At 39.5% G+C, this 23,886-nt stretch overlaps 1 protein-coding gene across 2 annotated transcripts; it reads right to left on the reverse strand.

The window, feature by feature from the left end:
* Nucleotides 1-629: 629 nt before the first annotated feature.
* Nucleotides 630-23,577, reverse strand: LOC117544825 (breast cancer type 1 susceptibility protein homolog). Of its 2 annotated transcripts, none has more exons than XM_034214284.1 (21): nucleotides 23,492-23,577; nucleotides 21,343-21,431; nucleotides 21,079-21,132; nucleotides 20,895-20,975; nucleotides 20,713-20,801; nucleotides 20,589-20,625; nucleotides 20,369-20,487; nucleotides 17,550-20,225; nucleotides 16,726-16,802; nucleotides 15,798-15,933; nucleotides 15,654-15,711; nucleotides 12,361-12,446; nucleotides 11,746-11,951; nucleotides 11,574-11,661; nucleotides 10,230-10,307; nucleotides 9,350-9,390; nucleotides 8,729-8,812; nucleotides 5,884-5,941; nucleotides 3,934-4,007; nucleotides 3,149-3,209; nucleotides 630-870 (listed from the first exon to the last, which is right to left on the reverse strand). In XM_034214284.1, the coding sequence occupies exons 2-21, from the start codon at nucleotides 21,414-21,416 to the stop codon at nucleotides 776-778; spliced, it is 4,272 nt and encodes a 1,423-aa protein (XP_034070175.1). In that variant the 5' UTR covers nucleotides 21,417-21,431; nucleotides 23,492-23,577; the 3' UTR covers nucleotides 630-775. The 2 variants fall into 2 exon arrangements, with proteins under 2 accessions (XP_034070175.1, XP_034070174.1); XM_034214283.1 differs by having other exon boundaries at nucleotides 3,149-3,212.
* Nucleotides 23,578-23,886: the final 309 nt, after the last annotated feature.

The raw sequence follows: 23,886 nt of genomic DNA on the forward strand, positions 1-23,886 counted from the left end.
GGTCAAACAGGAATGACAAGAGCTAAATACATTACATGTGACAGGAGACATACTAAATATTGTAAATGGCTTTTCATAAACCCCAATGATCATGGTTGTAAAAAGGTCTATTCTACTTTGACTTGAGCTTCCCTTGATGTACTGTATTTGTACACCAAAAACTGTTTACATAAAGGCAATTCTGTCAATGTAACACCATGTTTGACAGTATAATGTGATTTATTTGAAAACGTTAGTCATCTAAAACCACTTTTCTTGTAAGGATATTTCTCAATAAACAACAAAAGTGTTGTGAATCCCAGATGTGCTATTATTAGCCCATTGGTTAGTTATTTATGATTATTGTGAGTAGCGGTAACAGCTATATGTGCACAAGGGTTTTATCCTGAGATTCCCATTTCGTTTATTGGAGCCCATATGTTTGTCTCATTCCTCCTTTTGCAATGCATTTAGTGTTGATTGGATTATAAGTAAGGACTATTGGCTGTAGCTGAGGTTACACATACATGATTCCTGTGAGTGTGCTTCTCTCCCAGGACTGAAATGTTCTTATTTTTAGGGAAAATATTGATCAAAATTCTACTACTAAATGGGCTATTGAACAAGAAAAAGAAAATGAAATTCAAGCATCATTTGTTGAATACACTTTATACACACTATGAAACTCAATTTGTCAATAAAACAGATGGATAATAGTTCATATTGAGTATTGGACATTAAAAAAGACACAGGTTGTAAAATGAATCAGTGGCTGTATTTCACTTTCTTCTCTGGCTCATGTTTTGTATTTATTGTAGTTTTGGAGGGTGTAGGTTGCCACGGTATCCAACAGCCAACCACGAGTCACGACTGTAGCTTGTTTAGACAGACCTGTTGAAAAGAAATATATTAGTGAGTCAACAAAAGACAAAATCATGGGTTTGTTCAGTTCAGGCACAATATTTGAAAGATATACACACACTTAGGAAATACTAACCAGGATATTATCAAGGGCTTGCTTCAATTCCAATTTAAAAAGCAATGATTATTAGATTGAATCCACATTGACTAATTAATTTATCTTCCTAGCATATGATATGAGTATTTATTAGTTGATTATTGCTGCATTACTTTGTTTATTTTTCGTTGCATATTTTTATGCTATTTGTATATAAATTACAAAATAATTCACTCAGAATTAGAAGCTTGACGTCTATACATTAAACATTTACGTATGTATGTGATGTTGAGCTTTAGCGCCGTCTTAACATTAAGACCTATCAGTTCTGAATGATGGTGGTCCCAGAAGCTCAACACTTAACACCGAAAAATAAATCCTCTCTCTCATAAATCACGCACATTTGTGAATTAAGCAGCACTTTTCTTTAAGGCAATAACCCTAACTGACTCCAGAATACATGTTGAAAAACAAAATCAGGAGCGTTTGCCCTTATATTCACACGTTTCCATCTTATCAGAGGATAGTTGAGAGAAAGACAGAAGTGTGATTTAAATCAATGTTGCATAAGAAGAGGATAAGGGGGATATAGAAGGGGAGGGGCTTCTCGATTACCTGTAAGTGCCAGAGGACGGGGAAAAAGCTGCATTAAATATGCAGCAGTGTAAATGAGGATGCCAGGAGGGGTCGGGGGGGGGTGGCTCGCTGCCTCTTGCTCCCTCTCTGTTTCAAACTGCTGGCTCTCTTCGTGCTGTGGCAGCCTCTCTCTTTAGTAGCCAACTTGTTCTGACATTTCCCCCAGCGCCGATGTGACATTTTCTCTTGGCCGTTTCTCTGCCTCCTAACTTCTTTCACACTCACTCGCCTGGCCAGTCACTTCTCTCACTCATGTTGGAAACCTGTCTCACACTGGCTGCCAGCGTCTGCCATTTCACCGCAGTGTCACTCTCACACACATTTAAATCTATGTACTAATCGACGGACAGGTGTGCAAACATGCACCCCGGCCAGAATGTCTGTATTTGTGGGCCATTTGCTACACTATTCAGGAATTAACTGTCTCGTCATCAACTCCCCTTTTCTAAATAACAGGACCAAATTATGAGACATTTATTGAGAATTAACTCATAATGTTTGTTTTCATAAAATCATCTTAAATACACACCACAAAATAAAATGATATGATCGTTCATAATGCCGGTATGATTACGGACAGGTAAAGACTTTCTATATTTTAGTGCTCTGGATAAGTCGACAAAAGGAATAAAGCATAAAGCTACACCACTGAAAAGCTTCACCTATGTCCATTGTTGTCAAATATTTAGAAACATATGGTTGCTAATTTAGTTTTAGACAATAACAACAGCTATTACGAAAGAAAATCACAATAAATAGTTTTAAAAAGAATATAAATGTTCTTACAATGTTGCATTAGCATTTTAAAGCTAATGAAAAAAAAGCCTGGCAATGCTGAATAGCTAGCAGTGACTAACTCACATCAAGAGGCAACATGTAAAGTCATGTTTAATAGCCTGCTTCTTTCCTAAGCCATTCTATTTACAATTTAATGTCAAGTCTTTTATTGAATTTCCTTTTCCTTAGAGAAAATACTTTTCAAATCAACATACTTGAGCTAACTTGGTTAGCTTGAAAACATGAGCCACATGAGCCAACATGCTGACCCTGTGTCTCTTAAAAGGAAACTTGAACACTCTACGTAGGTCGAGCAGGAAGTCCTTCTTTGAATTAAATGAACAAGACTCGTTGCTATTTGAAGTATCCAAATTCAGGAAAACTAAAATAATTGGTGGCTAACAATCTCATCTTGTATCACAGAAATAATAGTTTGTCTATTATTTTGCTCCAAAAGGAAACCTCACCATGTGTCATCACTCAACATGTTTTCTCAATACTGACTTGCTTTCTCTCTAAACCAGCATACATTGTGCTCGCAGCATATTTGCATGGATGATCACAATCTATTGGCATATTATCCATCAAAATGATTCCTCTCTGACACTCTATAGGTCCGTGCTTGTCCCAGCCTCGAAGCCCCGGGTGAAACCGTGAAGGAATGAGCTCCAGCTGTTGTTGTCAGCCTAATCTTTATGAACTCTTTATGTCCATGTGTGTGCGTCTGTGTTAGTGAATGAAAGAGAGATCGAGTAAGAATAACTACAAGATTGAAAGTGTCTCATATGTTAGACTCACTGCTGTATGTGGACGAAGACGACTCAGATCCAGGCTGTACGATGACAAGCTGACGGGACTTCTGCTTGACAAAAATAAATAAATGGAGAAAACATGCATTATTCAGTATTAAAAATAAGCAGCAAGTAGAACGAATACTGATATTTATAGCCAGACTAATTGGAAATGAATTGCATTCTCACACCTGCTTGTCAGATTATCTAATAGCAACATGAGGTCTCTTGGATTTAACTTGGCTGCTTTAAGGGTTATTAGATCTGGGGATTTTCAGCTATACTCAATCCTTTTTTATTTATAGCGTGTCACTTAGATGATTCATGGCTTAATTTAAATACATTTAAAATAAAATCAAACCCATAAGGAAAACATTAGACACTATGGGAGCCACAGCGTTGCAAGTCAGATAATTGCTCAGTGTTGGGGGAGGCATGCAGTTCACTGACTTCCACTTATTCCCTACAGGTATTAGATTGCTCGTATTGATTGTAATTTATGACTACCAGAAATCTGAAGTGAACTGCAATCATTAAAACTGAAACACTACACGGTAATAAGAGAACAATACAATGAGCTAAATGTTAACATGGGGACGAAGTAAAGGTTATCTTTGTAAATCAAATAAAAGCCAGAATCATATGCTAAAATCAAGGTATCAAGGTTCATTTAAGGTAATCAAGGAGTATTAATGCACTCCTGCAAACTCAAAAACATCTGATTTGAATGTTAGCATTTTTTTAAAGAATACTCAACAAAGCGTTTGCAGAGCGGCTAAATAACTGACTTACCTGTTTACTGTCGAGGAGAAGTGGGTCTTTGACTACAGCTGCTCCACAGAGCTCCACCATCCACTCCAGCTCATCTACAAAACACACAAAGTTGGCTGTGAATGTTGACTGTTTTGATAAAACCCTGTTTGTTAAAAGTGTCCTTGGTTACATTAAATGTGATTCTCTCTGCTTCAACCCCCAGGGGATACAAAGCAGACTCATATCAAGCAGACTTCCTTTGATCGGAAAGATGGAAAACAGGTCAATACACACAACTCTTCCCCCCTGAATCAATATCTGCATCTTACCCCAAAACGCAGTTAACTTCATTTGGAAAATAAAAAAATGTTTTGTTGTCCCTACATCATATCAGCCACTAAACACCGGCTGGAAAAACACGAGTCATTTGAGTCAGGAAACCTCAATCAACCTGCAGTGTGCGCTGCGGGTAACCTCATCATGATACAACACAAACACAAGCAATTAAATAATGGATGAAATCTTGCAGTGCTGAAGAAAACAGACTCCAGCCTCATGATTGTGCCATGTAAAGGAAAGTCTTTAAACTCCTCACGCTAGCTAGCAGATGTCGACCCATTAGCAAAGCTCCATCGATCCAGAAGGCAGCGGGAGGATGCAGCAGAAGCACTTTAAGAACCGCAGGAAGGAGGAAACTAAAGAATGCTGCCTTGTGGGTTTTGAAGTGCCCCGCGAGACCTTCACCCATGATCTATCTGTGCTTTCATTCATGCAGGAAGGGTAAAGACCAAAAAGCATTTAGTTTGAAGGGCACCCCAACTCCTCTTGACCTTGATGTTTATTACAGTTTGAACCATTCGGACCAAGGTTGGTGCAGAAAATGTTAGACCAAGATTTCTATTTTAGAAAATGAAAACAGCACTTTAGCTACGACTAAAAGCTTGCTTCTATTTTCTTTGATTAAAAGAAATCCAGCCAGCTAACTGACACCGTAGCAACCGCTGTGCATTATGAAAACACACCAAAAATGTCTCGCACAACTCCGAAAGTCCACATTCAGTCCACCCACACTCTGGAAACACTTGTCATTGTTCACCGGTGTCAAAATGACAGGCGTTTAAAAAAACAGCACCGGTTTCAAGCTGTGTCAGTCAAAACCTCTGTCAGCTACTTTAACTTTGGTTTTTATTATGTTTCCCTCTTTCTCTTTAAAAGCAAGGCGGGTGTCTATCAGGGTCCTGCAGGACAACAAAAACGGAATAAGTGCAGTTGAGTGAAGTAAATCTCGATTGAGAAAACAGAACGGTGCGACCACAGCTAGGAAAGAAAAAGTGTTGCAGTGGTTTCTTTGAAAGAATATGCTAATTAAAGTGAAAAGCATCTCTTTTGTGGTCAGTAATCAGAGACATTATCTAGGTGCTGCATTTCCTGTAGTGTTCGAGTGCTGTGTTACTCCGATAAACAAGACAGAGCTCGAGTAGAACAACAAAAATGATAGTAATTAGAGATGGCTATAAAGTAGAGGGCAGCTATTGTATTATATATTCTATTAGACTAAATCTAAGCAAATGACGTTACATACCTTATATGGTATGAAGAAGTGAAAGTTCAAACTAAAACCTCAGAAACACATTGAGGAAATGCTCGGATAGCAAAAACTTTTACTGAAAATAAACTAGAACACATTTGATATTTGCACGGTACTCATCACCTTGTCAGAAATCTGCATTTCAAACACCTCCCTGTTGTCGCTTACAGAGCTCAATATGCCATGTGCTGGCAGGAATACGAAACAAAGACAAAAATAACCCAAAACACTTGCTAACTAAACTATCTGCATAAAACCTCTTTGCTAAGCATGTTGAGAGGCATGAGGGAGTGATGTCAGGTCTTAAAACATTTGCAAAGAGGACTGTATGGTTACATTTTCTCGATAAACTCAACAGTTTTTTATTGACTTGGACATGTCATTTTGCTGATGTGATTTACCTGTCGTCATGTCTGTAAAAGATCCTTGGAAGCAGAACCTGAAGCCCTTCATGAGTAACTAAGGAGAAAAAGGAGATACAAAGTAAGAAGAAGCTTCACCAAACATAGCTTGACATTTAGAACAGGCATTCCTCACCAAAAAAAACTAGACCTTGATGTTTTTTTCCTCTCACTGTAATACTGCATATTCAGGGGTGAGTTGAACAGAAAAGAGCAAACAAAGCCAGCGTCGAGGTAATAACACGCTTATAAACACGCAAAGAAAAACAACCTGCCCCTAGGCTCAGGGTCAATAAGCATGATTGAAACGGGAAAGTAAAATTGTTTTTCTTGAACCCATACTACAGAAAGGAAACAGGCTACTCATCCCTGTGTGTGTGTGTGTGTGTGTGTGTGTGTGTGTGTGTGTGTGTGTGTGTGTGTGTGTGTGTGTGTGTGTGTGTGGCCGTGGCCTAGCATTACTATACTTGTGGGGACCTAAATCTGTTTACACAGTCACGTGTGGGGACTCGCCTCCCTTATGGGGACACATTGGAGGTCTCCATGAGAGGAATCATTAATTCTAGGGTGAAGACTTGGTTAGGTTTAGGGTTAGGCATGTGTTGGTTATGGTTAAGGTTAGGATAAGTCTCCTGGAAATGCATGTAAGTCAATGTAATGTCCCCTGAAGTGATGTATACATGGTGTGTGTGTGTGTGTGTGTGTGTGTGTGTGTGTGTGTGTGTGTGTGTGTGTGTGTGTGTGTGTGTGTGTGTGTGTGCGTGTGTGTGGATGGAAGATAAATGTCCGAGCTGCTGGAGGGAGAAATACTAATTTCTCTCACCTCCCTGTCGGTCCATAATGATCATTAGCCAGAGGTGCCGGGTGAGATGAAAAAGTGTTTCTGTTGCAGATTTTTAATTTAGACAACACCTAATATCCTTCAGGGGGTATTAGAGTGTGTGATGTGATAACATGCAAATCCATTCACACACACACACTCAGAGTTTCTTTAAATGATGTCCTGCACATCAACATGTTGGTCTGTTTGTCACTTTGGTGAAGGTATGGAAAGTGAGTCTGAACAGGACTGTCTGGCTCCGTCAAAGTGTCTGCACTGAATTTAGGCCACTTAAATGAGCCTGAAATGACTAGCTAATTCAATTAGCGGTGGTTCTTCAAAGGCAGCGATACGGTCGGCATAACATCTAGACTTTTCCCGCTCAGTGGCAACAGATCCCGGTCCTGCTGGCTTTAAGAGGGGGAAATTACCATTAGCTTTTTACAACAGGGCCTGAGCTAAGAGGCTGGTGCAATGAGAGGAGACTCGTTCAAGTGTTTGTTATTGAGACACCATCTCATTTTCTTCATGGAATCAGACTGTTCTTTTGTTGTTGGAAGAAGCGCTTTCACAAACAACAAGGTTGGAAATGATTGCGTTTTTTTCATACTCTGGATAAGGCGTTAAGGAAATTGTTCAAACTTTATTTTGTAATCCACTTACGTTTTACGTTTCAACAGCTTATTAGTCAAAATGATTGCATCAGTTCTTCTGATGAAGGCTTTTGTGCGCTAAAGGGAGGAGAAAATGGAGGGCAAGAAGCTCAAACCGATCTAAATTGTAAAAAAAGAGAGCTGCCTCTTCACTCTATACTGTATGCATGGCTGTTTTGGGCTGGCAGCACTGCTTTCAGTTTGCTTTACCAAGCGTTAGATTACTCTTTAATGGGGGCATCTTGGTTGCCCATTTTTTAAGGATGTAAGAACTGTCCCTCGCTTGCTCTGTCCAGAAACATTTGGTGTCAGTGCCAAATAACATAATCACCTTTTAATCTATTTGAATGTTTCTTATAGACTCATTCTTGTCCATCATCTGTCTATCAGACAGCTGAACATTTTCTTGATATTCAGTATTTCAAATGCAGTAGTTGAATGTGCTGGAGTTTTAACAGATGCTCACATTGCTCCATCAGATCCAGAGATCTTTGTGATCCAGCTGCACCGAAACTCACAAACAAACTTCCCACACCTGATTGTGTTCACCGGCCCAGAGAGTGACAGCAGGCGGTAAAGAGCTAAAGCTGAAGGAAACGCCTGAGAAGCTATGATTACATAGCGGGGCTGTCATCCTTTCTGAACGCCAAGCATCAATTGGTTCAGCTTAGCAACACATGTGGTGACAGGGTGTCTGCTAAGGTTTTCCGGTTGATGTTAATAAATAATAATTGAGGCTAATTTCTATTTACACTTTGCTTGTTGATAATTTAGTCCCAAATATTCAATGTTTTAGAGAAATACCTACTTAACTGGCACTAAGTTTGAGTTTCTCCTTCTGATAAGCATGAACAATTTGCAATTTCCTGTATTATTGTATATGATATACTATCCTATGTGCATGTACTGTATGTCTATGCTCCTTTTGCATTTTGGACTTTTTAAAGAAAATGTTTACTATCCAGAATATTTTACATTGTTTATATTTGATATACTATTTTGCATTTTCATTACATTTAACATTTTTAATTCTCTATTTCACTTTTTGAGTATTTGTATTTTAATGTTGAACACACCGCTTCTGTAACAAAATCATTTCCCAAATTGGGATCAATAAAGTATATCTATATATCTATCTAACATTTGGATTAATTTACTATTTCTATTTTCTACAGATGTATCTAAAAAGGTTTAATACATTTGATTGCAGTGTGAAAGTATCAAGTACTGTATATTATGTGGAGATCAGAAACATAACATTACAGCTGAGTCACACTGCTGACGCTCATTCCTTGGGGCCAGACTTGACCTTTTACATGTAGATGAAATAAACACAGTTAAAAAGCCCTCCTGCACGTCGTGTAAGACTCACGCTACTGTCTTCAGTGGTTCGAGCTCTCATGGGGCCCTGATGGTCGGGTCCATTCACCACATCACCTCCAACTTCAAAGGCACTCTTAAAAACAAAGCCAACTTCAGTATACTTACAGTCAATACTTATATCATACTCAAAAAGAAAAAAACATTGCCTGTTGCTATTAGCATTTGAATAAGTTAAGCAATATTTCATTCCCATCTCATAAAAAGGACTGATTGTAAACTACCTACAGTAATATAACTTGATTTATTCTAAGTGTCTCAGGGTACGCTGAACATCCTTCAGTTTGACAGAGCTCATCTTATAATTGTATGGAGTTTATCTCAACATCCTCTATATTATGCATAAAAATGCTTATAAACTGGGCTGGATGACGAATAGAACTGTTTATAATTAATGGCGTTGCCAAACAAAGCTTGGCAAAGGATTACACTTCGCATAGCACAAAACCAGATTCAGGGATTACAAAAGCAAATGGATGACAAATAATCTATGAGGTATCACAGCAGAGTAAATGGGGAGATTCATCACGCCGCCTTAATTCGACAAAGACGTACAGAGATGTGACAGGAAGTCACCGGTGCACAGATTCTAAGAGCATGCAGACGAGCCTACCTCATCCAAGACTTTCTTTAGTTTGAAGCACTCTGAAATCCCTGCGGAGAGGGAAGAAAAAAACACAAGTTTATTGTTAAACACAAACCCTATCCTGGGTGGATACTGTATTATGTAACACTCATTTTACTCCTGCCTATTCATTCACATAGAGGCGAAGTCCCGCCCATCTACTTCCGACCCATGGGACCTTATTTCGGAAAAAGTATGCATTGAAGTCAATGGGGAGAGAAAGATTATCTTTCGATCCCGTTTGAATTGTGCCACGAATCACACATATGATGTTTGTCAATCGTAAAAAATAATTTGTCAAAAAAGTCAGTTTGTCGTAAAACTGTTGAAATATAAAACTATGAAAAATACGCAACTAGAAAGACTACAAATCCCAGAATCCCGGTCCCGCATGCTGGCTCTTACGGAACCGACTAACTCCCCTTGTGTGTATGTACAGCTCTCAACATGCCCAGACTTGGAGTGATTTTCACCTCTTTCAATACTTTTCACCTCATTCTGAAAGAAAGGAGTGAAAGAAGTGAAATGTGCCAACGTGACGGCCGTCTTGGTGTGTGGTGTGAGACGGGAGATGTAGTTCATTGAGCGCTTTCACACAAAAAAAGTGTTACTTCACAGTTTTTTTTTTGACTTGCAAAATTAACTTTTAAATTGACAAACATCATATGTGTAATTCGTGGCACAATTCAAACGGGATCGAAAGATAACCTTTCTCTCCCCATTGACTTCAATACATAACCTTTCTGAAATAAGGTCCCATGGAGCTCCCCCGGAAAGGGAGGGACTTCGCCTCTCTATTGTGCTGTTTTGCGTTATTGATCAAAACACATCAGCATTGAGCTTGACAATAAAGTGAATGGAGACTCACACTGGAAGCTCACCACCCACTTCCTGGCTGCGATGCCAAGGAAGTACTTCAGCGTGCGCTCACATACCAGTTGTTCATCTGACAGGAGAAGAGAAGGAGATGTTGTGAACAGATGTGCAGGAGTAGATTCATTAACACACCCTTGTGTGAAGCTTTTGATGTAAGTGTTAAAGTCAAAATATGTCTGGAGTTGACAACCTTGAGGTTTTTTCCCAATTAACAAATAATACACAATGCAGATACAGACAATGTGTAGAAAGAGTTCCTGTATTCTCTTAAAGCCACACTGTAAGCTTTAATATGATGCAAAATAAAGCACAAATGACGTCTAATACTATCACTGACTCACCAGAAATGACTTTTTTACTATGTAATCATTTATGCCACTTACAAAAGCACTTTAAAGTAGATAGGTGGCAGCACAAAGCACTTTAGCACTATTATATTATGTATGTTTGAATGTATAATGTGATAACTGTTTTTGGTGCTCTTATTTCGCATATTTAATTCACCTATGTGCGTTTTTAAGAGCTGCACTGGGGCAAAAACCTATCAAGTTGAAATAACGATTAAGTACTGAACCGAAATACATTTAAAATGACTTAGGTCAATCGTGGTGTTATGTTATATTTATTTATTATTCATTTATAGCTCTTTTAAACTGTATCCACAGCAGAGGAATGCACATAAAACAGAGAATAGCTTCACACTACCGATCAGCAGGGTCAGGGGTTGTTCCTCCTTCAGGAAATAAAGTAATTATCCATTGATTTGTATTCCAGGCAGGAGGAAAGTGCACGTTATTGATGTGTTTTTAACAATCAAATGATTATTATTTCATGGTCAGAACGGCACACCTCCTGCTCCTTTCAAACCTTTAACCACAAAGACCAAGTGTGCCAGCGTTCCCTTTTCCTGGTTACCCGGGAAACAGCTGCCATTTAAAAATAAGTCTCCTTAAACAGTGACGGTTAATATGGTGCTTTGGAGACAACGTGCTCTGAAATTAAAAATAATCTATCAGAGAGGGCAATTAGCAACAAGCAGATGAATGGAGGAGAGGGTGCGTGGGCGAGGGAGAAACAGAAAGCTTATCTTTGAGCTTTAAAAGACGCACAAAACAAGACGTAACTACATGCAGAAAGAAAATGTACGGCTGGAAATGTTCCCACTCAAGAACATATTGAAAAACAGGTCCTCGGAAGTGGAATCTTTTAAAAGCAGCTTTAATTGCTCTGCTGTGTATCGAGCTGAGTGCAGTGAATCGATTGTACGCTTATGACAGTCTTAACTAAATGAAAATATGTTTATATACTCACTATGCCTGCATGCGAGCTCACTTACCTGTGTGCATTATAACATGAGTCACCTCCGGGGTAACCTGGGAAACCACTCGGCCACCAAGTCGCTTGGCAAACTTTTTCACCATTGTCTAAAAGGCAAAAACATCAGATTAATTCATATATCCTACTATGACTAAATAGACACACGTATGGATGTAAAGGTGAGTGTGCACCTGTTCTTTGGGGGCTAATCCAGATGAGGCTAGCACCATCTTAGCTTTGCTTCTGTCTTTCGGAGGAGTGTTGTTTTCTTTGTCTTCTTGCCCATCTGATGGTGAACCGTTGCTCTTTAATGGTCTGGCTGCTGGACTTGAACTGGGAGTCTTGGAGTCTCCGGAGCCTTTTGCACCCGGCCCTGTGTGTGTGGAGCGCTGCACGTCTAAAGAGAGAAAACAAAGTAGAAAGAAAGTTAGCAACAGTTAGACTGATGATCAGACCCAGTTCTCTTTGAAATGGGTTTCTGTGTACAAACACAGCTTAAGCTCCATTAACCCCACAGTCAGACAAACCATTTAAACTCTGCGCAACTCAGTCAATCCAAACCTTGCTGGCATACTACAATTATTTTGAAAAGCAATAAAGAGCTACTATCTACAAGTGGCAGTCGTTAAATAGATCTGTCATTTCAGAATCCTGGCGTCATCAATTAAAAAGGCTTAAAACAATGTCTCAAAGTGTGGCTTTCTACTCATGTGCTTCTGGAAGATTAAAATGCATTTAATTTTCCATTAAATAAGACAGGTGTCCAGCAGGCTTCTTTTTTTTTACAACAATACAGTAAGCTTTACCCGTCTCTGACACACCGGGCTCGGCGACCCCTTCTCCATCAGATGGTCTTGTGCTGGGCTCTCGCTCTACTTCTTGAACAGCTTCCCTGCAGAGGAGACGTGTACATTAAAGTATAAAGTAAATGATGTCCAGCTCTGATCTGCAAGGTCAAGTGTATTTTCTAGTAATACAAATTGAGCTAGATCGATTTCTGATCATTTATGTTTTTGCATTTGCAGGTAGACCACTGATCTAAATGGCTGTAGATAGACACCCAAGTTAATCTATCCAAACATTCCTGCAACAACAGATTGTATTCTCCCGCCTTAATGTAGTTTACACAAAGTGACATCGGCATTACAAAACACCACCAGAAGTTAGAACTCAATAAATCAAAGGTTAAATAGTGCTGAAGTTTTACATATATTTAAACTGGATTGGCTTTAGTCATTTGCGTTTCCTCAGGATACTGTGCAGTCAGTAAGTATTGAGAAAGAGACACAATGTTAACAATTGAACAGTCACTTCATGGTTAAAAAGGGTTGACTTGTAAGGTTATCTGCATCCACATAAGATGAACAGATATGGTCTTCTAGTTTTAGGGGAGAGAAAGCAACAGGTCAAGGTAACATAAACTAGTCAATATTTGCTGGTAAATCTTTTGCAGTCAATGATTGTCTAAAGGCTTTGATCTACAAACATTAGCAGATACTTGATATCTTCTGTGAGCTCTGACTGCAGCCACACTGACTGCTGCTTTCAGGAGCCTTCAGTCTCATCTCAGCGAGGGAACACGTGATCCATGTCAAAACACTGACAAGAGACAATATATTACACAATTTGGCAGTTGAAATAAATAAAGAAACCTGGGTGTCTTGTCTGTATGTTTAGGGTTATTATGCTGCTGCGCTGTGCTAAAAGAGGGATTATGTCCCCCCTGAAGCTGAATAGCAGTTAGTTAAACTCAGTCATTGTTTCTTTTCAAATCAAAAATGCTGGAATAGAGCCAAAGCAATAAAAACACAACATTGTCTCCTCCCTTCCTGACTGCAGCTGTATGAGGTAGGAAGATGTAAATGTAGGATCAAAACTCGTTATTGGCAGAAACTCAATATCCAATTACTCATGAATAAAGTTTTGAGGTGCCTTGCTTTGTTTTCTTTTGGCTTTCTTTCTTCACGGAAATACTGGCAGAATGCCGCCATTTAAATGACCTGCCACCAAAGTGATAATGACTCAGTGGAAACTTTTCATATATTACAATGCAGGCCATTCTCTCCGATTTCACCAGTGCTTTCATGAAGTATTTGCTTTTTAATTTTAAACTTGAATAGCTAAAGCCCTGCTTGCGTTCATCTGCCGTCTTCTCCCCTCCCTCTCTTGCCTGGAGGACTGCACTTAGAACCCTGCGCGGCGAGAGGTTGGGGGGGAGGCAGTCAAGCGGGAGAGATAAATGACTGTGGCAACACAAGTTTCCCTCTAAGTGCTCTAAATGACATATAAGATGCAGTCAGTAATGACTTTTTTATTCTCCACAGCATAAGCAGATTCTAGGTTCATTAGTGAGATTATCCGCCTGTCCTCTTGAGATGCATCACCCTCTGAGAACGAGACTAGCAAGCAACACACACACACTTAAAACACACAAACACTAACTTTCTCCTTCAGTTAGAAATTGAAAGAGACCAATTACATGCCACTTGCTCCAGTTATTTTTGACCTAATATGGTGGTTTTAAAATATGGCTCAATTTAAAATGTATTAACAATGTTTACAATCCTCTGAGGAGACATACAACGCACTGGAGCAGAGATGACTTAATAACATTTGTTTACACAGTCAGATATACTCAGGTTTGACTTTAAGGTCTGCTAGCTGTAGCTGCATATTTAATGTCCAGGTATGAGAGTGTTATCGATTTTCTCATCAAACTCTGCCAGGAAGTGAAGACGCGTATTTCCCAGTATGACAAAGTATTGTTTTAAAGTAACATGTACTGTAAGACCATTGCGATCTCACATCATTACAAATCTTCCCATCCTTTTCAATAACAACAAATCTAGAGATGGCCAACCTCTGTAGGAATGAAGACGGTTGACACGTAGAACCGGTTTAGACCAATTCTTGAGAATCATTTATATTATCAGCTCCCCTAATCGTTTCCTGCTTACTGCAAACAATGACTTATTGTTAGGAGGTAAGCTTTGTGTTATCATGTTAGACAGGAGATTAAGGAAGCATTTACCTTTAGTTTGAATGTGATTGCACTGTTGTTTCAGTGGCAGTTTAGTTTTACTGCAATAGAGATTTGAAAAAATGAAGCTTAACTTAGGTTCATTTTTTATTAACAACAATATTCAGTTTGGATGTTTTGTATTGTTTTTTTTAAATTGTTTTCAGTGTCAAAAAACATATTTTCTACTATCATCATTATTTTGTTGTATATATCTATTTTTGGTTTATTCTATATTTTATTGATTTGATTTGTATTTATGTTTACATCATACATATCCAAAGCGACTTACATGCTCAATACTGTGGGCAATCCCCACAGGAGCAATTTGGGGTGAACGACATGCTGACTGCAGTGGGGTTTGAACCTGTGCTCCCCTGAGCCGAACACCAACGCACTAGTCCACTACGCCATATATATATATATATATATATATATATATATATTAGGGTGGTCCTTAAAATTGGAAGTCGGAAAGTCTAGGGCTAACCCTAACCCTATGGAATTATGGGAGTTGGAGCTTAGACTTTCCGACTTTTAATTTTAAGGACCACCCTACGTGAGGCTAAACTTCAAGGTTGTTGAGGGAGGGGTAAATGTTGTTGGAATTTGAATACAATTCACCAGGAGAGTTTTCTTGACTAGTATAACGAATTCTGGTGGTTGTGGCTTAAAATAAATGAATTCAAAAAATGTACCTCATGAAGGACCACCCTAATATATATATATGTATATAAATATATCTTATTTTATAGTCATTTATCTTTCTGTCGTATGTTTGTTTGTTTGTTATCGGGGGAATACCACATGGAGAGGGGGAGAGGCGGGATTCGGGGGTTTACAACTTTTTGTCATGAATGCTGGACATATTGCGTTTGTTATTAAAAACTGAAAAATAAACTCAAATGATGCAGTTTATGATAATGGACTACTGGTTTATTATTATATCTATATTTTGTATTCAGCCTGTGAGATGAGGAAAATCATATCAGGGAAGAGTCAATATGTCCAAGTCCAAATATAAACTTCTAAGCATAAGTGAAAAGAGAAAGATTAAAAAGTCTAGCATGCTTTACTTACTGGTCTGAACCTGGGCCTGTGTCCTTGTTGCACAATGGGGATCTGTTTGTGTCTTGGCCTGGGGGCACAACATAATCCTCATTGAGTCAGTTTGAACTAACGTTTCAGCCCAAATTGAACATTCTACATGGATCATCTGCTCACCTGTGGTTTTGCTGCTCTGATCTGTTTTTGAGGGGTCTTCTTTTGCAGGACTGTCTTCTTTCTCCTGAAGCACCTTGGTCACCAGAGCCATCAACTCCTTCAACCTCACCAGCTCATTCTGCATTTCTATCTTTTGCTGAAACAGAAGAAAGAAACGTCTTAAATCATGCAATTAAGTAAAACACAGGGTGGAATAAGACGAGAAAGGAAGGGACGCTCACTGCCGGCACAGTTGGAAGCATATAAACAAAAACAACTGTCAATCAGTGAAGAAGGACTAACAACTCAGCCAGTTAGTCTTTAATGAAAGGGAATGTGTGCTTTTTCAGCCAGACAGCACTTAGTCAGGAAAAGAGAGCGAGAAGGTGATAATATTTAACATATATGAAAGGAAAATCAGTAAACAAAAGAGAGAAGTGACAACAGCTATTTAAAGCAGTGCTGGTCGGTTTAAAAATGTGTCTCAACGCTTCACTGGCTTTGACTTTCATCCTTTAAGTTGACAGCGCAAGTGCATTGATTATGTACACAAACGCGTAGCCAAATAACAACAAACCTCTGTACCCACAGATGTGTTCAAACCTGGGCCCTTTCTAAACCCCAGGGCAGTTACAGACAGATACAAGTGGAAGCAGTGGAAGATGGATGAGGTAGAAAACAAGAATCATCTCCTAGGCGGCATTTCCTCCAACGTAAATGAAATGCAATTTAGAAAGCTGCTGAGGGGGACATTTTTTACTGAGCGAGGCAGTCCGTCATCTAGGAGCAGACAGTTTGGGTGGGGGAAGTGTAGGCGCTGCCCTCTATGGGAGGTAATGCGACAATGCATCACTGTGAGCAAAGGTAACGCTGAACAAGCATCAATATAGAAGGTTGATTTATACTGCATACTATGAATACAAGTAATTGGGAACATAATCATATTTACCTGTGTGACAAGAACTTCGCTTGAAAATTGTGATGATTCAAACTGTGAAGTGCCGACATCATTCACTGGGACATCACCTGCAGAGAGAAAATAATCAAATATCCTTGTGTCTAAATGCTTGAGAATGTTTTTTTTTATTAGGCAAGGCAAGGCAAGGCAAGTTTATTTATATAGCACTTTTCAACACAAGGCAATTCAAAGTGCTTTACAAAAAATGAAAGAGATTAAGAAAATGGCATTTAAAATCAGTCATTAAAAAGAAAAGCTAATAAAATAAACATTAAAAGAAAAAGTACATGGATAAAAGTTACAGGGATTATTAGGGATGCCAATGTTTCAATCAATACATTATTGGTGGTTAGTGTGAAGTAAAAAGACCGAACAAGAGCAGCATCAATACTCTCCGAATCAGGAAGACAACATGATTGAAAATTGATGTTTTTTTACAGAGTCTGAACTGTTCTTTGTTTTTGTAATGTCAGTGAGATTAAATTAAATAAGAGCTATGAATTATTAAATCATCCATCTTCCTCATTACACCGTAGTCTTTCTTTCCCTGAGGTGTGTGTGAATTACAGATTATGAGCTTGTTTTTTTCAGTATCTGCCATGAGCAGAAGATAATTATTGGCTGAAACAAATCCATATTTTGCATCCCTATTTCCCAGCTCAAGACACACACATCACAAAACTGGGAAACAAAACAGCAAGCAAGTGAGCAACACAAGGTAATACTTATATTTCATACCTAAATATACACGTATCTCAGGAGGCTGCAAACCTAAAAATGGAAACTAGTAAATTGGTAGCTGAGGATCAACTTACATTCATCAGGCGTGCCAAACAGGTCCACAGAGCATTGGCTGGTAGGAACACAGTCGGGGCTGTGGCTTGCAGGTGGACGGCTCACCTGTTGTGCTCCAGGAACTGTAACACCCTCACATCTAGCTTCACCGGAGTCTCCCTGGTCCTTTGTCACAGCAGAGCGAGAAGCTGATGTTCCGAAAATCTCTGTCAAAGTTGGTAATTCCTCTTCACGGTGGTCTGACTCTGAGGAAGACTCGAGCCTCTGGAACTTCTTCCTCTTCTTGGGTTTTCTCTTGAGGGAGGAATGGGCGCTCAGCTCTCCGCTACCACAGCTGTCACGGATTTGTACAACTGGTGCACTGAGGCCGCTGGGAGTCAAAGAGAACTCTGTGTTTACGAAATGTTCGGCAGTGTTGACTGAATGTGTTCCACCGGCATTTGCGTTGCACACGTCTCTTATCTCCATCCCTTTGCCAGCATCAAGCTGCTTCTCTGTGATCTGAGAATACTTTGAGGGTTCATTTAACTCGTCATGTTCAGCGGCTGTGTAGCGGAGCCCAGAATCTACTACACGAGGCACAGCGGAGAGATTAGGACTTTCTATTTTGCGTTTTGACACTTTATTGGGAGTGAGGGCGCTGCTGACATTATTCCTGGAGAAAGAGCTATCCTGACCTGAACAACCGCTATCAGGGATGGAGGCTTCTACCACCACTTGATCAGCTTTCTCAACTGGTTTTCGTGTTCGGGAAGGTGAGATGGAAGGGGATATGAAATCACAGCAAGATGAGGTTTCATTGTCTCTCAATGCTTCTTGGTTTGTCATTTCAGATTCCTTTGTGTACATCTGATTATTTACAGATTCAACACCAGAACCAACACGCTTGCTATCCTTTTCTTCGGATACCTGCACGTTTTCTTGGCCGAAGCCACGGGTCCTTTTTACATTCGAGCCGCCAAGATTGAAAGATTTCCTTTTAGTGGCTTTGAAGCTCTTGAGCAGTTGCTCCGTGTCCAGCTCACTGTCATTGTTATCGTCCTTATTTTCAGCTCCAGCACATTTTGTCTGGCTCGTCAAGGTTTCCAAGCGAGTATTGTTAGGGAGATGATTTGCTGGATTGTGGCGTTCAAGTGTTGGAGGTACCACAGTGTCTTCATGTGGACTCGTAGAGCTCGGGACCACAGCGACATTACAAGCAGAACTAGCTTCAGACCAAGTGTCAGTATTTGGTACTTCGACAATGGAATCTGGAGCATTTGGTGTTGGTCTCTCACCAGACTCCATGTTTTCGATTCCTCCTAAATCATCACCATAAATGCATCCATTTTGTTCAGCCACCTTTGTCATGCTTTCATTCTTAGGTGATGGCATATCATCCAATTCTCCATCTTTAGCTTCCTCAGATTGCTTTGCAATAATGCTTTCTTTTTCAGCTTTATTGGCTCTCCAGTTTGCTTTCTTGTGACCTTCCTGGACTTCCTCAGCAAAGAGTTGAAGTCTTATACTTCTCCTATTGCTCCTCGTGACAGGGATTTCTTTCTCCTCGCTGCTTGGGTAATTTTCAATATGTAATTGAACTTCTTCTGACCTCGGTTTAGCCATAGGACTGGTTTCTCCATTTTGAACTGCGACCAGAACAAGGGGTTTCGGCACTCTAGCCGACTTGCCATTTTCTGACCTCGTGTTTTTACCTTTCTTCTTGTCAGTTTTCTTTTGCTCGGTACTTTCTGAATGTTCCTCGGCTTGCTTCTGGAAATCGATATCGACCTGCTGCAGAGAGCTGTGTGTCCTTTTCTTTAACTTTCTTTTCGGTTGTAGTGGTTTAGGGCAAGGAACCTCATCTTTGCCATGTTGTTTCTTACTTTCTGGCAAGCTGTCAAACTCTTCTCCGTGTTTGTCCGTGTCATTTTCCAGCATGACATCCATCTTTTCTGCTTCTTCAAAAATGTCACTACTGGTATCAATAACCTGGTCCACCCGTTGTTGCTCTTCCTCCAAATCGCTGCCATGTTTATCTTCGGTGCTTGTTTTCTTGACAATATCAGCAAAAGTGTTCCTCTTATTTATTTTGGAGTTCTTTTGTGTTTCTTTGGTTGTTTGTGGTTTGACATGTAGAGCTGGAGAGCTGTTCTTGATTCCTTTTCTGTCTCGTTTGTAGACGGCCCCAAACACCTGCTCATTGAGAATTTTAGCACGACCCTTGCTGGTAGGGTTCATAAAGATGTTATGTTGTTTGACATTTATTGTTGAAGATGAAGAACAGCTCTCAGAATCGTCTGAGTTTTTGTTGGGTTTCTCTAACTCCAGACTTCCTTCAGTTGGAACTTTCATGAGCCACTCAGCGACTTTCTCTAGACTTATTTTCTGTTTCTCCTCAAGAATCTTGTCAGGATCCAAATCCGTGTTCTGCTTTTTCCTTAAGGACTTTCTTAAAGGTTGGTATTTGGTCTCATCTGTTATTAATGGTGGTTGAAAGAAGGCTTTTATTTTGCCTCTTGTTTTGTGTCTTGATGTTGGCTTTTCCACAACGCCTGAAATTTCTGTTTCAATTGCTTCCACATTATCTGGAGGGCTGTGCGTTTTCTTGTCAGACATTGGTGGGGCCTCTCCAAGACCACTGTCCAGGCCTTCGTTTTCTGTCGTCAAAGGACTTGTGTCTTCAAGTCCCATCAGTCGTGCAAATCCATTCTGGGCTAAAAAAGCAACAATAAAGGAATGGGGAAATTAAAAACTATTAATCTTTTGTAAGACAACACACTAATCCTAACTCTCAAAATCAAAATATTGAAGTGATAGTCAATTCAAGTGAAATAATGCACCCCCCTGAAGATTTTACCTGCTATAGTTGAAGAGGGAGACCTCGACAGATCATCATTGTCAACATTTTCTTCGTTGTCTGGTGTTTCCTCAAATGGATTATCATGACAATGTTTAGTAGCTTCAGCAGCCAAGACTCTGGTTAAAGCAAATACAGGGGAGAATACAGAGTGAGCTAATATTGTGAATTTATTAGCATTTGGTTAAATGGTTAAAGATTCAATGTTCAAAAGTCTTACCCTGGTTTTCCTTTTTCCTGGCACATACCGGTAAAGTCTGAAACCACAAGAGTCATTTTATTAGATGACGTTATGTAAGTTAATGTTACAAAGTTATTTTAAGGAGTCTGTGATGTAGTCTTACAGTTGATGCCTGTGTCATTTTCATATGCCTGAATCATGCTCTGCAATCCTGAAATAAGTCTCTGGAACCCAGGGCTCTCCTGCAAGCTCCTGTATCAGTAAAAGAAAAAGAAAAAATACATGTCTTGTGAAAAAATAATTATTATACAATAATAATGTCATACTGTCATCATTTTGTCGAACCTTCTGGTTATCTTGGTTTTACACACTGGACAGCTAGCCCTGCTTGGTATGGTGTTGTCCAAAAGCTTCATCATACAACATCTGGTGATAAAGAAAATAACAAATAGTGTTTGTGAGTGCTTGTAAAAAAACATTTAAAACATTAGCTTCTTTTACAAAATCGATGTAATGAAACACCTCATACTTGCAAAATTGATGGTCACACTTGGTAGACACAGGTGCAGTCATTAATTGCAAGCTATAGGTCAAAGAAAGTATAAAGTCAGTAAAGAACACGACACTTCAACAAAATGAAAAACGTGATCTTTTGTAATCTATTTGGCTGATAAACAAATTATATTAACATGGTAAATTGCTCTTGAAGAGACTTTTGTTTGACGTTGAACATGGTATGAATAAAAACAGTGGCAGAGGCAGTCAAATGTTCTAATTTAATTTCTTCACTCACCATATGGGACACTGCAAGGTCTCCCAAAGGCCTGAAATCCCCTTTTTGACATCAGGGGCCAGAGGGGTTTCCATGGTGATTTATATAAGCTAAAATTGAAAAATCAGAGCACACTAAGAACAATACGAACAAGATAATATTAGACAAAATGATATACTCCAGTGTGACGGGCATTACGTGGACAGTAGGGTGTACACATCTGAACAAATACTGGATTGGTTATTTTTGTTATGGTAAAAAAATTACTCTCGATATTTTCTAACCTTGTCTGCAGAAAGTTGACCCTGCAGCTAGTTAAGACAAAAGTGTGTACTTCAGTTGTGTCCCTACTGTCAATATTGATTGTATTGTTAGGCAAGTAGGCAGCTGTAATGTGTGATTTTAAATGTTTTAAGTTCCATCCATCCATCCATCTTCTTCCGCTTATCCGTGGTCGGGTCGCGGGGGTAGCAGTTCCAGCAGAGAGCCCCAAACTTTCTTTTCCCTGGCGACATCAACCAGCTCTGACTGGGGGATCCCAAGGCGCTCCCAGGCCAGCGAAGAGATATAATCCCTCCACCTGGTCCTAGGTCTACCCCTTGGTCTCTTCCCAGCTGGACGTGCCTGGAACACCTCCCTAGGGAGGCGCCCAGGTGGCATCCTAACTAGGTGCCCGAACCACCTCAACTGGCTCCTTTCGACGCGAAGGAGGAGCGGCTCAACTCCGAGTCCCTCCCTGATGACCGAACTTCTCACCTTATCCCTAAGGGAGACACCAGCCACCCTGCGGAGAAAACCCATCTCGGCCGCTTGTATCCGCGATCTCGTTCTTTCGGTCATGACCCATCCTTCATGACCATAGGTGAGGGTAGGAACGAAAATGGCCCGGTAGACAGAGAGCTTTGCCTTCTGGCTCAGCTCCCTTTTCGTCACAACGGTGCGGTAAAGCGACTGCAGTACCGCTCCCGCTGCTCCGATTCTCCGGCCCATCTCACGCTCCATTGTTCCCTCACTCGAGAACAAGACCCTGAGATACTTGAACTCCTTCACTTGGGGTAACAAGTGAAGGAGTTCAAGTATCTTGGGGTAGTAATGTTTTAAGTTGTCATATAAAATACAAGGTGGACTAAAATCCAATAGAAAGAAGTGTGTCCTAGTTTTCCAGAGTAGTTTATACAATGTTGCATTGATTTGGAGTCACTGGGTCACATGACATAGAAGCTTTTGAAATCAAGACTTTTGGATAAAAAACACAAAAAATAAATAGATAGAATAAAAAAAGAAGAAGCACTTATATCCAATAAAAAGAGGTGTGTCTTGTTTTTTTAGAGAAGTAATAATATCTGGTATCGATATTGAGTCACTACATCACATTACATTGAGGCTATTAAATAACATTAAAAACAGATTCACTCAATTCATTATGGTAATCAAAACAGTATTCCATTCAGGAGTGATTTATTATCATTTTTTATATAATTTTCATTAATTTGAGCAAGTTAGCAAGAAGATATTGAGATGAGCATTGGCTTTGTGACATTCTAAAACGAATGTATTGATGGTCCCTAAGTGAAAACCCTGTAGATAAAAGCCAGGTTGGGATGTGAACTGTTCTCTATACATGTATATTATAATATCCAAAATAAAACTAATTGAACTTCGGTCTTACTGTGCTCCATTTGATCTGTTACAAGCCTTACTGAAAAACAAATCAGTTTCAAAAATGTTAAAGGAGTATATAAGATACTTCAACAATGCAAAAGTATAGTGTTTTCTTTAAAGTATCTGTGTATAACGTTATAATGTTAGTTGTGTCTACTGAGAATCATTTTGTGGCACATTATAAAAGCAGCATAAGGTTACACAAACCAACATTTATTGAGGCATCCTACTTCAGTGAGATCAATCAGAAGTTACAATTAATGGCAACATTTGGTAGCATATCGAAAGTGTAATGTGACTTGTTAAATGTGTATATCCAGCTTGTTAAATGTACAGCTAGCTAAACGTCACTCTGGCTAGCTGCTATGATTTGTTTTGGGTTGCAACACTGACGCTCACACTTTCACACAATTGACCCTTATACCAACACGTCACACTAAGGATAGATCACCGTTTTTTTTAAACGCCACTGACTTATTGTTATAAAAGTGTTTGTGTTTATATTTACCTGTCTTTCTTACAGCTTTTGGAGTTATCAACACAGGAATTGCCTGCTTCAGTTTTCCCGCAACTTCATCTTCTTCTGTTTTGTTTAACGGCAGTTTTGAGTTCATGCAACAGCGCCACCTATTGGCCGTAGACACATGAACACATACACATTCTGTCAGTGTGGAAAATGAGCATTAACATAGACATGTTAGAATTTCTCCCCTATAGATTTTCATTCTAACATCACCAACTCTCTATGGTGTCAAATTATCTGGTTTTAGTTGTCATAATTTACTTTTGTGTCACGTAACGTTGAACCTGTTATGAAAGAAAACAGCTAATTTCAAGCTACCTGTGTTGCGACATTTATATTACCTTAGTTTTTTCTCTTTTTGTCTGAATAAAAAGTTTGCC

The sequence above is a fragment of the Gymnodraco acuticeps genome, unplaced genomic scaffold, assembly GCF_902827175.1.
Source record: "Gymnodraco acuticeps unplaced genomic scaffold, fGymAcu1.1, whole genome shotgun sequence".
Classification (NCBI taxonomy): Eukaryota; Metazoa; Chordata; class Actinopteri; order Perciformes; family Bathydraconidae; genus Gymnodraco; species Gymnodraco acuticeps.